Source organism: Erythrolamprus reginae, chromosome 3, assembly GCF_031021105.1.
Source record: "Erythrolamprus reginae isolate rEryReg1 chromosome 3, rEryReg1.hap1, whole genome shotgun sequence".
Classification (NCBI taxonomy): Eukaryota; Metazoa; Chordata; class Lepidosauria; order Squamata; family Dipsadidae; genus Erythrolamprus; species Erythrolamprus reginae.
The window spans coordinates 1,898,259-1,912,845 of record NC_091952.1 but is presented as its reverse complement, the minus strand read 5'-3'; the positions used below and the strand labels follow the sequence as shown (position 1 = coordinate 1,912,845).

At 48.7% G+C, this 14,587-nt stretch overlaps 1 protein-coding gene across 6 annotated transcripts in view; it reads left to right on the top strand.

Annotated features, from left to right (window-relative positions):
- Positions 1-13,207, top strand: part of TTI1 (TELO2 interacting protein 1) — a 33,265-nt gene extending 20,058 nt beyond the window's left edge. For 4 of the 6 annotated variants that reach the window (XM_070744330.1, XM_070744325.1, XM_070744328.1 and 1 more), the window contains one exon: positions 12,510-13,207. In XM_070744330.1, the coding sequence (XP_070600431.1) occupies positions 12,510-12,726 (217 nt within the window). In that variant the 3' untranslated portion in view covers positions 12,727-13,207. Of the gene's footprint in view, positions 1-10,283; positions 10,514-12,509 lie in introns of all 6 variants that reach the window. The other 2 variants (XM_070744326.1, XM_070744329.1) reach the window with 1 other exon arrangement.
- Positions 13,208-14,587: the final 1,380 nt, after the last annotated feature.

Below are 14,587 nucleotides of genomic sequence, written 5' to 3'. Positions count from 1 at the left end.
ATTAAAAAAAATAATGTGACACTGTTACTCCAGCCAACCATGGAAAATTTGGGGAAATTTGAAGTCCACATATCCAAAAGTTGCCAAGGTTGAGAAATGTTGAGCGCTCAGGCAAGTGATCCAAGGGGCAGGGCAGAAATTAGAAGAAGATCTAAATCTGAGGTCTCCAAACTTGGCCACTTTAAGACTTGTAGACTTGGGCTCCCAGATTTCCCCAGCCAACATAATTCCATCCTCTGGTGGCCTAGAAGTGGAGCACTCACCTCAAAATCAGGAGGCTGTGAGTTCAATCCTAGGTAGTGCTGTGGCAGATATTTCTCTGGGCACACTGAGAATATATCTGCTGAACAAAACTCCGCATTGGCAACAGGAAGGGCAATGGGCCAGTAAAACATTCAGTTGCCCAGACTTCACTCCCTAGGCAAGGGATTATGGGGTCGATAAATGAAGATGATCATTCTGAGTCAAGCGCTATGTACCAGTTGCTAAGGAATCTGAATTTTGATGACACAACCATGGGATGCTGTGACGGTCATTAAGTGTGAAAAACTGACTCTTGCCAGCGCCACTGTAATTTTGAACGGTCAGTAAACAAATGATGGTAAGTCGAGGGATAACTCCCTGTATGGTCCCACATCCTTCTGGTGGAGACAGCCGTTCAGATGACAATCGCCCTGCCACCCTGCTTGATCCCTTGGAGACATCGGGGCACAGCAGCTGACTGAGCCAGTGGAAGCCCCTTGCCTGTCCCCAGCTGCCCCCCTGTTCACTAGGGCTCTAGTGAAGACCACACCTGAGACTGCTGCAGTCAGTTTTGGTCCCCCCACTACAAAAAAGACATTGACACTCTAGAGAAAGTGCAGAAGAGAGCAGCCAGGATGATAAAGGGTCTGGAAACTGTTCAGCCGGGCTCTGTGGTATGAGCTTCCCGAAAATTCAAGGGTAAAAAATTCAGACACACACACACACTTGAAAATTCAAAAACAATGTCCTTTATCACAAAATTCAAAAGAAACAAAGCACCCTTTTTGTATTGCATGGAGCACTCTTCCCAAAACAAACTTGTAGGCTGTAAAAACCCCTTGAGCAGTCCTTAACTACTTAGCTAGCAGCTGTGAAGAAACGTCACAGCCCTCCTTCTTCCACCAGTTGAAACACACACGCTTTGCTCTGTCTTGGTTTCAAAGACTTGAAAAATCAAGAGTCCTGAAACAGCAAGTCACGGTCCAAACCAGTACGATCAGATAATCTCCACACTGCGTGGCCAGCACGCTGCCAATTTAACAGCAGCCCTAATTACTTGAACCCCACCCAACTCCAGGTGGACTCCATTATCTCCTGTAATACTTGTGAAGCTGTTCATTCCTATGCATAGCTCTACGCACGCGTGGGTCTATCATTAGTTCCTCATCCGAATCTAAGGAAGATAAGGAGGATTGACTTCTTCCTGGGCCCCCTTCCAAGCCCCCCTCCTCCATCTCACCGTCACTTCCTTCTGCAGAGGACAATTCACCGTCTGACTCTGTCGGCAGCAAAACAGGCCTATGGCATGTTGATGTTTCCCCCGCATCCCCCTCCTCAGTCCTTGGGGCAGGAGCTGGGCCAGAGCCAACCACAACAGAAACTAAAACATGTGAAGAACATTTGCAGGAACTGGGCATGGGGTGGCGCAGCAGGTAGAGGGCTGTACTGCAGGCCACTGAAGCTGACTGTAGATCTGAAGGTCAGCGATTCAAATCTCATCACCAGCTCAAGGTTGACTCAGCCTTCCATCCTTCCGAGGTGGGTCAAATGAGGACCCGGATTGTGGGGGCAATAGCCTAGCTCTGTTAAAAAAAAGTGCTATTGCTAACATGTTGTAAGCCGCCCTGAGTCTAAGGAGAAGGGCGACATAAAAATTGAATAAAATAAATAGATAGATAGATAGATAGATAGATAGATAGATAGATAGATAGATAGATAGACAGACAGACAGACAGACAGACAGACAGACAGACAGACAGACAGACAGACAGACAGACAGACAGACAGACAGACAGTCTAACAGCGAGAAGGACCAGGGGAGACAGGAGAGCATCTTCCAATACTTGAGGGGCTGCCCCAGAGAGGAGGAAGGGGGTCCGGCTGTTTTCCGAGGCACCAGGTGGCCAGACTGGGAACAACGGATGGGCGCTGACCCAAGAGAGAAATAAAGAGGAACCTTCTGACGGTGAGAGCGACCAACCAGTGGAACAGACGTTGCCTGCGGAGGTTGTGGGAGCTCCAACACTCGAGACTTTCAAGGGGAGATTGGACGGCCATTTGTCCGATATGGTGTAGGGACTCCTGCTTGAGCGAGGGGTTGGGCTAGATGGCCTACAAGGTCCCTTCCAACTCTAGAAACCTCATCTAATCACCCAGCCTTGGTTGTGAGCGAGCCGCAGCCCCCGGGTGAGCAAAAGGCACGCTGGAATCGATCAGGCCTGAGCGAACCAAGTGCATGGTGGGTTCACCCTCCCCGGAATCTTTTGCCATGGAAACAAACGCAGGTTGCCTGGAAACTGCCAGAGTCATTATTTTAAAAGAATACAGAAAGTGGCCAAGCCAAGGTTCTCTTTTCAAGCTTCCAAGCCAATTGAAAGAGAGGTTGGTCTCTGACCCCAGCCAGCCCTCCGCTCCTCCTTGGTGAGCCCTCTGGACCCCCTGCCTGGGGGAGGCAGGACCTTGAACCTCAACCACTGTGCAGGGCGAATGGGACGGCCTCCCTTCAGAGGTGGTGGGTGCTCTGTCAATCAAGGTGTTTAAGAAGAAATTGGAGAGCCCTTTGTCTGGAATGAGATAGGATCTCTGCTTGAGGATGGGGTTGGACTGGACGACCTCCAAGGCCCCTTCCAACCCCAGTTCTGTACAGTTCTCCAAAGCACCTGAGGGCAGATCCAGAAGCCGTGGGTGGAAGTTGGTGAAAGAGAGACCCAATCTGGAAATAAGGAGGAATTTCCTCATTGCCAGCCAGTGGAACAGCTCGCCTCCAGAAGTTGTGGGTGCTGCAACACTTGAGGTTTTTAAGAAGAGGTTGGACAGCCAGTTGTCTGGAGTGGTGTAGGGTCTTGAGCAAGGGTCGGGTTAGAAGACCTCCAAGGTCCCTCCCAATTCTATTCTGCTAAGCAAATTGAAGACATGTGGACTTCAACTGCCAGAATCCCCCAGCCAGCACAGTGTTGATCAGTTTGGGCAATTTGAAGACTTGGGGACAATGCATTGGGCTTCTCTCTTTCTCTGGGTTCTGTTCTGTCGGGCTCCCTGGTAGAATCCTCCCAAAAATTCACAGGTGCAAATTTCAGACACACACACGTTTGAAAATTCAAAACAATGTTCTTTATAATGAAAATTCACTTAAACCAAGCCCTCTTTTGGGATAGCAAAGAGCCCTCCTCTCCAAACAAACTGGTAATTTGTACAAGTCCCTTATCAGTTCTGAGATACTTAGCTTGCAGCTGTGAGGCAATTCACAGTCCTTCTTCTTTCACAAAGTGAAACACACTTTGCTCTGGTTTAGTTTCAAAGCAGGGAAAAATCAGCACACAAAGGTCAAAGTCAGTAAAGCAGTCACGAAACACAACGATCAGATAATCCTCCACAATGGCCAAACCCACAGGCTGCTATTTATAGCAGCCTCACTAATGACCACAGCCCGACCCAACCACAGGTGGCCTCGTTTTCTTTGATAATAATCTCTCAGTTGTTGCTGCCTATGCATCGCTCTCCGCATGCGTGGCTGTATCATTAACTCTTGTTCTGAATCCAAGGAGGAGCTAGATAATTGATCTCCTCCTGAGCTGTCTGCCCCACTCTCCTCCTCCCTGTCACTCATGTCTTCTTGGTCAGAGGAGCCTTCATCAGCAGATTCCACCGGGGGCAAAACAGGCCTGCAGCATGTGGATGTCTCCCCCACATCCACAGTCCTTGGGGCAGGAGCTGGGCCAGAGCTAAGCACAACAGGTTCAAGGACCCAAAGCAAGCAGAAAGGACCCAAAACCCCTCTCGAAACGGGGGGCAGGAACAAAAGGAGGCTACGGTGGGGGGGCTCCCAGGAATCAAATGCCTGGTGTCCCCCTCGGGCATCTTTGCAAGGCGTACGTTTGGCACTCCTTCACACAGGCTCGAGAAGCATTTTTGGACATTGGGAGCTTCAAGACGGATAGACTCCAACTTCCAGAATTCCCCAGGCAGTCTTGCAATAAAAAAAGATGAATAACTATTTTTTCCCAACTTGGTGCATAATTGTCCATGAATAAATTCTTACTATTTGCCCTGAAGAAGATTCCTAAATATTTCACAGTTTTCACAGTAAAATCTATCAGCGCACAAATTGTTTTGCATTTTCTGTCCATATCGGCCTCTCCGTTTTCTCTTCGTTAATTTGATTGCTTAACACTGAAGCTTATTGTTGTATATGTCCCATCAATGTTATTAAAGAGGCTCTAATAGCAATGGCAATATCACTTATATACGACTTCATAGGGCTTCACAGCCCTCTCTCAGCGGTGTACAGAGTCAGCAGGTTGCCCTCAACAGTGTGGGTCCTCATTTGACCCACCAAGGAAGGATGGAAGGCTGAGTCAGTCTTAAATGGTCCAAACTGGTCAGTCAGCATAATTAGCCTGCAATACTTTTCTAACCACTGCACCACCAGTGCTAGAAGGAAAGGAAGGGGAAGGAAGGAAGGAAGGAAAGAAAATGGATGGTGGAAGAAAGGAAAGAAGGGTGCTGCACGAATCCCAGCGACCAGTTAGGTCCCACAGAGTGGGTCTTCTCCGGGTCCCGTCAACCAAACAATGTCGCTTGACGGGACCCAGAGGAAGAGCCTTCTCTGTGGCGGCCCCGGCCCTCTGGAACCAACTCCCCCCAGAGATTAGAATTGCCCCCACCCTCCTTGCTGCTTAAAACCCACCTCTGCCACCAGGCATGGGGGAACTGAGATACACGTCTCCCTAGGCCTTTACAATTTTATGCATGGTATGTCTGTATGTATGATTGGTTTTTTATATAATGGGTTTTTAACTGTTTTTTAGTATTGGATTTTGTTATATACTGTTTTATTGTTGTTGTTAGCCGCCCTGAGTCTGTGGAGAGGAGCGGCATACAAATCCAATACATAAATAAATAAATAAAACATATTGCAATGGAAATAGCACATATACCATCCCATAGTACATAAGAACATAAGAATCAGGCCAAAGCCCATCGAGTCCAGCCTTCTGTGTCACCCAGTGGCCCCTCAATTGTCCATGGGGATCTGGAGCAGAAAGAGAAGGCAAACCCCTCCCTTTCCCTTGACCCCCAACAAATGGGACCCGAGATTCTTACATTGCAGAAATGAGCCGTTTTGCATAGTTGCAGGTGAAGAGACTCAAATGCGGGAACCAAACCACAGCTAATAATTTTCTGGAGCTTCTTGCTGGCATTTTCCAGGTGACCTCAGAATAATGCAGCGCAGCTAATTTCATGTCGCTTCAATTTTTGTGGACGTGGTTGACAAGAAAAAGTCACCTGATGTTAAGTAGAACAATAACGGGGCACGTTTGGAAAGTGGGCTGAAAGGAGCCGCCCAGTATGAGAATCCTCAGCTCACAGTGACCGTTTGAAGTGACAACTGCGTTGGAAATAGTGACTGACAGTCATTTTTCACACATGACTCTTGCAGCATCCCGGGGGTCACGTGGTCAGAATTGGAACCCATGGCAACTGCCTCGCATTTATGACGGTCGATTCCCCTTTTGCGACCTTCTGACGAGCCAAGTCCGTGGGGAAGCCAGGTTCACTTAACGGCCGTGCTAGTCATTTAAAAACTGCAGCGATTCACTTCCCGGCCGGCAGGAAGAGAGCTGGTAAAACAGGCAAAACTCACTTAACAACTCAGCAAGAGAAAAGGTTAGGCTCAGTCTGGTCGTAAGTCGAGGATTGTGCTTATGCAGAAGAGTCCAGGTAAAAGGGGGCCCAGAGGGGCCCAGGTGGGAATCGGAGGCCCATGCATTCAGCTTCGTGTGTCTCGATTGCAAAGCAGCCCGTCCGAATTTCCATCCGACAGCCGCATCGATCGGGCAGTAGCAGCCTGACAGGGGAAACCTCTTCCGTGCTCCCCGGTTGTCCAATCAATTGACCAAAAGGAAAGAAATCTCTCTGGCAGGAATCGCAAGCAGCAGCAGCACTCCGCTTGGACACAGGCGTCCTAGGAGTGGGGGGTCGGGAAGGTTTGATGGATTGATGAGGTGCCATCAAGTTGTTTTGGATGCCCAGCAACCACATAAGTTGATTTTCTCCACCTCGACCTGTCCTTCACCTGTGTTGTTTCCCCACCTGCCCACCCACCCCGATCTTCCTACTCCGTTGGGGGTTAGGGGGCAGCCCCTGTAAGAGAAAAGTTGGCGATGGGATGCTCGGCTCCTTTGCCTTCGCCCTCCTTTCTCTTTCTTTCTGTCTTCCTCCCTTCCTATCATCTTCCTTTTGCTTTGCTTTCTTTCTGTCTTCCTTCCTCCCCTCTTCTTTCTTTCTTTCTTTCCTCCATTCCCTTCTCTTCCTCTTTTCTTTTTCTTTGTCTTCCTTCCTCCCTTCCTTCCTTCTTTCCTTCCTCCCTTCTTTCCTGCCTTCCTTCCTCCCTTCTTTCTTTCCTTCCTTCCTTCCTCCCTTCTTTCCTTCCTTCTTTCCTTCCTCCCTTCCTTCCTTCCTCCTTTCTTTCCTTCCTCCCTTCGTTCCTTCTTTCTTTCCTTCCTTCCTCCCTTCTTTCCTTCCTCCGTTCCTTCCTCCTTTCTTTCCTTCCTTCCTTCCTCCCTCCCTTCCTTCCTCCCTCCCTTCCTTCCTTCTTTCTTTCCTTCCTCCCTTCCTCCCTTCTTTCTTTCCTTCCTTCTTCCCTTCTTTCCTTCCTCCCTTCCTTCCTCCCTTCTTTCTTTCTTTCCTTCCTCCCTTCCTTCCTTCCTCCTTTCTTTCCTTCCTTCCTCCCTTCTTTCCTTCCTCCCTTCCTTCCTCCTTTCTTTCCTTCCTTCCTTCCTCCCTTCTTTCTTTCCTTCCTTTCCTTCCTTCCTTCTTCCCTCCCTCCCTTCCTTCCATCCATCCATCCATCTTACTGGAATTTAAGAGCTCCATGTGTCTGTCGGCTGGTCTCTTTAAGGAAAAAGGCTTACAAAATAGAGAAACTCTTCTCACTGCGAAAAAATGTTCATTGCAAGAAGGGTCTCTGTATTTTGCAAGGTTTGTTCCCCTAAAGAGACCAGCCGACACAAACATGCAGCTGTTAAACTCCAGTAAGACGCCTGTCTCGTGGCTTGCCCAGCCCCCGTTGGGAAAAGAATGGCAAGAAAAGGGACAAGTGGACGATTGGGTGGACATGGGCGGCGAGCAGGGACAGGACCGGCAAGCCACCTGCTTTCCCCCTGGCCACACTTAGAGCCCCTCTAAGGCACCCCATTGTTGTGAGCCGCCCTGAGTCTGCGGAGAGGGGCGGCATACAAATCTAGTAAATTATTATTACTGTATTACATTATTTTTATCCCACCGCCCCCCTGAGGGCAGGACCGCCCACTTTGAGAACCCCTTCTCTAGAGCAAGATATCCAAAGGCAATTTTCATGGTTTGAAAATGCTTCCCTGTCAGGGCATCTGGGAATAGGAGAGGGGGGGAGGGAGGATCTGAGGAGGGAAGGAAAGAAGAGAGGGAAGGGGAAAGGGATAAGAAGGAGGGAAGGAGTAGAGATCTGAGGAAGGAAGGAAGGAAGGGGAGGGAGGGAGGAAGAGATCTGTTGGAGGGAAGGAAGGATGGATGGAGAGATCTGAGGGGAGGGAGGGAGGGAGGAGAAATGGAGGGAGGGGAAGGAGCAAAGAGACAAGAAGGAAGAGGGATGGGCAGCTCTTTACATCTGAGTGCAGCACATTCTTGCAGGGCTTTCTAGTAGTGGACTGTGCCTGTTTCTCTCCTCTGGTGGCCTTAGCCAACTGCGAGATTTATGGGCCTTGGAGGGCTTTAACTGTCTCCCTTTGTCATTCCTTAATTTACACAGATGTTGCTTTACTCTGCCTGCTCTCTCATTCGTGGCAGCTTAAAAATCCTTCAAGCTCCTTTTCAGTTAGAATCTTGTCTTTGCCGTTAATGGGTGTCGTCCAACTGGAGGGAGCATTGAAGAAGTGGAAAGTGCCCTAAAAACCGGGTCCTGGGGGCAGCATTGAAAAGGGGGCTGTTGGAAACCCAGAGGAGGGAAGATTCGGGGGGAGGCAGTAGCAGTCAGGATCAGAACAGAGCTGGAAGGGACCTTGGAGGTCCTCTAGTCCAGCCCCCTGCTCAAGCAGGAGACCCTGTAGTGCCATTTCAGACAAGTGAATGTCAAGTCTCCTCCTAAAAGCCTCCTCTGATGGAGCACCCACAACGTCCGGTGGCAAGCAGTTCCCCTGGGGAATTGCCCTCCCTGTTAGGACCATGAAATAAGGGAACAGCTTGCCTCCTTCGATCTTTAAACCCTAGAGCAGTGGAGCAGGGCCTTTCTCTCTGGCTCCAGGCTGGACCCGGCAAGTTCACAAGGAAACCGATTTCAGCCAGGGGGTTAAGTTAAGCAGGGCCAGAGATGGGGGGCTGCCCTGCACAGGAGGTGTCGAACGGAGGCTGGGGGACCGTTTGGGGATGGATGCTGAGACCCACCTGGCCCTGGTGGCTCCTGCCTCAACTTGGCCCTTTCAACAAGGACCATCCTTGACTCCCCAAGTGTTGAGAAAGGCCTAGCTCACTAAGGGCCAAGTGAACTGAAGTTTGCACACCAAATCCCTACATATAACTTTCCTCCTCCCATTGCTTGTTCCCCCAACCACCCCCACCACCCCCAATCATCCAATCAGTTTCATAGAATAGAGTAGAACAGAATAGAAATGAATTGAATTTTATTGGCCGTGTGATTGGACATACAAGGAATTTGTGTTTGGTGCAGAAGCTCTCAGTGTACATAAAAGAAAAAGATATATTAGAACAGAATAGAATAGAATAGAATTTTATTGGCAGTGTGATTGGACACACAAGGAATTTGTCTTGGTGCAGATGCTCTCAACATACATAAAAGAAAAAGAGACATTTGTCAAGAATCATGTGGTACGACACGTAATGATCATCATAGGGGTCAAATAAGCAATGAAGAAACAATATGAATAAAAATCTTAGGATACAAGCAACAAGTGACAGTCACACAGTCCTAAGTGGGAGGAAAAGGATGAAAGGAATGATGAGAAAAAACTAGTAGAAATAGAAGTGTAAAAAGTCTGACAGTGTGGAGGGAATTATTTGTTTAGCAGAGTGATGGCGCTTGAGGAAAAATTGTCCTTGTGTCTAGTTGTCTTGGTGTGCAGAGCTCCGAAGCGACGTTTTGAGGGTGGGAGTTGAAAATAATAATAATAATAATAATAATAATAATAATAATAATAATAATAATAATAATTTATTAGATTTGTATGCCGCCCCTCTCCGAAGACTCCAGGATGCGAGGGGTCCGTCAATATTTTCCCCGCCCTCTTTTTGACTCGTGCAGTCTACAGGTCCTCAAGGGAAGTCAGGAGGGCAGCCATGGTTTTTGAAAGCAGTGGCTCTGAGCACGGGCAGTCTTGCAGCTGCTTTTTTCTCACAGGGAAAGGACCTTGAAGCACCGCCTGTGAGAGGGCTGCTCCGTTCCATCAGCTTCACTTTCTCCCCCCAAGCTTTCACCCTCCACTTCCCCCAAGGCCCACTGCAGACTGGCACGGAAACGATGGCACGGGGTGGGTGTAACGTAGCAATTCTAGTTTTGTACATTTGCCTGCTCTGCTCCATGGCTTACCCAAAAAATAACCTTGCAGAGGAGGGGGAAAAGTCAGAGGGGAAGAATTGCAGCTAAAAAAAATAAAACTTCCTTCAGCCACCCGACGGTCGATGAATAGATAAACCGTTTTGGAGGTTCTCATCAGACATGGACTCATAAACTTAATGGCGCGCGTTGGCTTTGCACAAGATAATGGAGCCACACAATCAACCTTGGCATGTTTCGAGAATAAATTTTTACTTATTTAGCATATGGCATTTACATATGGTCATGCAATCACTGGTAATGTAAGCGTAAGTTTAAAATTAAGCATCAGAAAATATATCAGGTATCTAGATAATATAATTATATACTAAATGAGGATAAAGCTGAGTCCAAGGCCCGGATAGCAGGGGCTGCCCATGGGTCAGAGCTGGGCCCGGGCCTTGCTTGCCCTCCCCAGCCCTTGGCCTGCAACTTCTCTCCCCTCCTGCTGTTGCAGTGTCTTCCTTCGCCTGATGGAGGTCGATCCGGATGCCGTCTGGCTCTTCCTCTGCGATGTTTGGTGTCCCGGAAACCCGGAGCCCCCCCACCCCTGCCTGCGCCCTGTGAAGCTAGCGGGAAGCGAGAAGGGACGGAACGAGTTCACGGACAACGTGCAGAGCCTCTTGGACCAGCTGGGCGGTTGAGGGCAAAGGAGGGACGGCCGGGCACACTCGCACACCTATGGAGGTAGGAGGCTCTGGGGAGAAGGGGGAGGGGGGTGCCAGTCCAACTGGTAACAGCAAAGCTGGAGAAGATCCCCACCCCACCCCACTATCTTTTTATTATTATTTATTATTATTTATTAGATTTGTATGCCGCCCCTCTCCAAGGGTCAGCAGTCACAGCTGAAGGATGTTGGGACTTCTTCCTACTTTGAGCCATTTTGGAAAATATTTGTAGGTCAGGATTGCAATAAAGAGTCCTACGTGGCATCGGACCAGAGTATCTCCGGGACTGCCTTCTGCCACACGAATCCCAGCGACTGATTAGGTCCCACAGAGTCGGCCTTCTCCAGGTCCCATCAACAAAGCAATGTCGTCTGGCGGGACTCAGGGGAAGAGCCTTCTTTGTGGCGGCCCCGGCCCTCTGGAATCAACTCCCCCCCGGAGATTAGGATTGCCCCCACCCTCCTTGCCTTCTGCAAGCTCTTGAAAACCCCCCTATGTCGCCAGGCTTGGGGAAATTGATATACCCCTAGCTGTCTTATTTTATGCATGTTTTGTCTGGATGTATGACTGCTTTTTTATAGTGGGTTTTTAATAACTTTTTAATATTAGATTTGTATTTGTATTATTTGTTGTGAGCCTCTCCGAGTCCTCGGAGAGGGGCGGCATACAAGTCTAATAAATTATTATTATTATTATTATTATTATTATTAGTTCTCAGCTTAGTTGTTTTCTTGCAGAGGTTTCACCACTCAACTAGGGAACGTCATCAGGTGCTACTCCATCCCCTTCTGGCGCTCCATCCCCTTTTAGCCCAGGTTGGAGAAGGTGCCCAGTGGCCACTCAGATGTGACTTTTTAAGACGAGTGTTTCCCTTCTGCACCAAGCAGTTCACATCTTTTAGGCCACAGCTGCAGAACACAGAGACTTATTTGTGGGTTGACAGAGCTCTGGAGCAGAGAACTTGATTTAGCTCCAGGGTTTTCATCAGTGCTTCCCAACCTTGTCCACTTGAAGACGGGTAGGCTTCAACTCCCAGAATTGTGTGGTTCTAATGCTTTCATATATAGCCCCATTGTGGCCTGCTTACTCTCTTGTAATCCGTTCCTCTGCAATCTCTCCACTCAAGGGGCTCAAAGGGAAAAAAACGGCCGTGGCTGTCTGGGGAATTCTGGGAGTTGGAGTCCTCCCATCCTCAGGTGTCCAAAGTTAAGAAGAACACTGTTCTAGATTATCTAAAGCAGAAAATGAGTCAGTAGTCGGCTACATTTAGTAAACAAGCTGTGAACAGAAACGTAACATCTAGATCAGGGGGCCCCAAGTTTAAGACTTGTGGACTTCAACTCCCAGAATTCCTCAAGCAGTCAGGCCTGGTGTGGTTTTTTTCCCTCCTCCCCTTCCCTAGAGTGGGGTGTTTGCAGAGGGAAGGATTACAAGAGAGTAAGCTGGCCACAATGGGGTTACACATGGAAAGGCATGCACTAGTGTCGGGGACTCCTGGGAGTAGAAGTCCACAAGTCTTAAAGTCGCCACATTTGAAGACCCTTGATCTGGATCACAAGAAGAATGCTCCTCCCTGGAGGAATGAAGTTTGGCGGGACCCAGGGGAAGAGCCTTCTCTGTGGCGGCCCCGGCCCTCTGGAACCAACTCCCTCCAGAGATTAGAATAGCCCCCACCCTTCTTGCCTTTAGTAAGCTCCTTAAAACCCACCTCTGTCGTCAGGCATGGGGGAACTGAGATATTCTTTCCCCCTAGGCTTCTACAATTTATGCATGGTATGTTTGCATGTATGATTGGTTTTATAACAAGGGTTTTTAGCTGTTTTACTATTGGATTGTCACATGCTGTTTTTACCACTGTTGTTAGCTGCCCCGAGTCCACAGAGAGGGGTGGCATACAAATCCAATAAAATGAAATGAATAAATGAATGCTGAGAAATAGGTTTGTGTTCCTAACCCCGTCCGTCCATTCATTCACCCGTCTTTCTGTCCATGTCTGTCCTTCATTTGCGGTCTAGGTCAAAGCCCCCAGGAGTCCCACCACCAGCCATCCCTTCCGGCACCAAGAGAGAAGCCACTGCCTGCAGCCGGTCCCTGCCTCTCTCCCCCAAATGCTCTTTGAAAAATAATGTTAAAATTCTTGGCCCCCCTGTCTTCAGCGGGCGATTGTTTCATGGGATGGAGGCCACCATGGAGAAGGGACTTCTAAACGTCCACAGGTCCATCCGAACCTAGAATCCAAATCGTTTGGGGGGGGGGGGGGGGCGCTGGCAGACGAGACATGGAACCTGATTTCTCCAGAAGTTTGTCGGGGGCGGGGGAGGGGGGGCTGTGTGATTCTCTGCAGTCACAACCAGCCACAAAACGGAGAGCCGGGTGCTAATCCAGGTTGGAGACCAGAATCCCAGGCGCCTCCGTTTCCTGGTTGGCCCTGTGGATTAAGCTGCAGGTGGAGGAACCAAAGACCCCCAAACCACCCGCCCTTCCTTTGCCCCAGAGCCAGATTTGAGGTGGGGGAGAAGCTCAGCCTCCTGCCATGGGTGGAGCCCCAAAGTTTGTGGCCTGGCCCCCTGCAAAGAGTGCGGACTTAATATGCAGAGCACCAGCCGGGAATTAAGCAGGCAGCGTGGAAATGCCATTTGCCTCCCCTGACCATTATGCGGCTTCAGACAAAAGCAATTTGCTCTGCCTGTAATAAAGCCGAGGTGATAACGAAGCTCTTGAGCCTTGTGTCTCCCCACCACACGGGTGAACACACACACACACACACACAGAGACACACACACACACCCTCCCCTTCCCACTGCCTTGGTCTCCACCAGGCACCCTGTAAGCCCTGGCTGCAGCCTCCCAGGGAGCAGGGAAGACTTTGTCCTTTGCCAGGATAGGGTGTGGTGAAGGGGGAGGGGTTTATTAATTAATTTATTTATGTATTAATTTAATTTATATGCCGCCCACCCCCTAAGGACTCTTGTCAGCCAGTTCCCTTATGGGCCAGACGCCCCTCGTTTGCTTATTTATGTCAGAAAATTCATACAGCTGCCTACTCACTCACAGCGACGCTAGGCGGCTTACGGACATTCCCCCCCCCCAATAAAAAACCACTGTAGAAAAAAATTGAAAATAATTTTTAAAAAATCAAATTAAAAAAGAGTCTAATTACCCATCTCCTTGGCGATAACACACCACTCAAACCAGCCATTTAATGGGCTCCACACACACACGCACACTGTCTTCTCTGTTTAAGGGGGCAGGAGGGGTAGCCCATCTCAGCCTTCAGTTTGGGGACCCCCAGAAGGTGCGGGTTGGGGGCAGCCCTGGAGCTGCGGAAACCCCCTCTAGCCCCTCTGCCAGCCAGTGGATTTCCAGGGGCAACCTCTTTGCTGCAGGGGTCTCTCTCTTTTTTTTTTTTTACCTCTGAAAGGTACCGTATTTTTCAGAGTATAAGATACACACACACCCAAAAGAGGATAGAAATGTTGGTGCACCTTATACACTCAATAGAGCCGCTTTTGGCCAACTGTTTTTCACAAGAAAACGGGATGGGCAGATGGTTTGGGAGGCCTGGAGACGGACCCTGGCGGCTGGGGAGGGCAGGAAAACTTTTTTTTTCCTTGTTTACCTCTTCGAAATCTTTTAGTGCATCTTATGCTTCGGTGTTTCTTATAGTCTGAAAAATACGGTAAATGGCAAGGCTTTCGACAAACACACACACAAACCCAGCCAGAACTGCACCCTGGGTTGGTATTCATGGTTACTGTCCATTGGAATCAATGGGTCCTCTCTCTTTATTAAAAAAATGTCTTTATTAATTTTCCAAGGTTAAAAAAGAAAAATACAAAAAAAAAATCCCCAAGACACAGAAAAATAAATAAAGGTAAATAATGATAAGACAAAAATCAAATGGAACAGATACAGAATACGTAGAAATGTAAACATTAAGAACGCTATACAATATATTTTACAGTACAGTGGTACCTCGAGATACGAGTTTAATTCGTTCCGGACCTGGGCTCTTAAGTCGAGCAGCTCTTATCTCGAACGACTTTTCCCCATAGGAATTAATGTAAATAATTTTAATTGGTTCCAGCCCTCA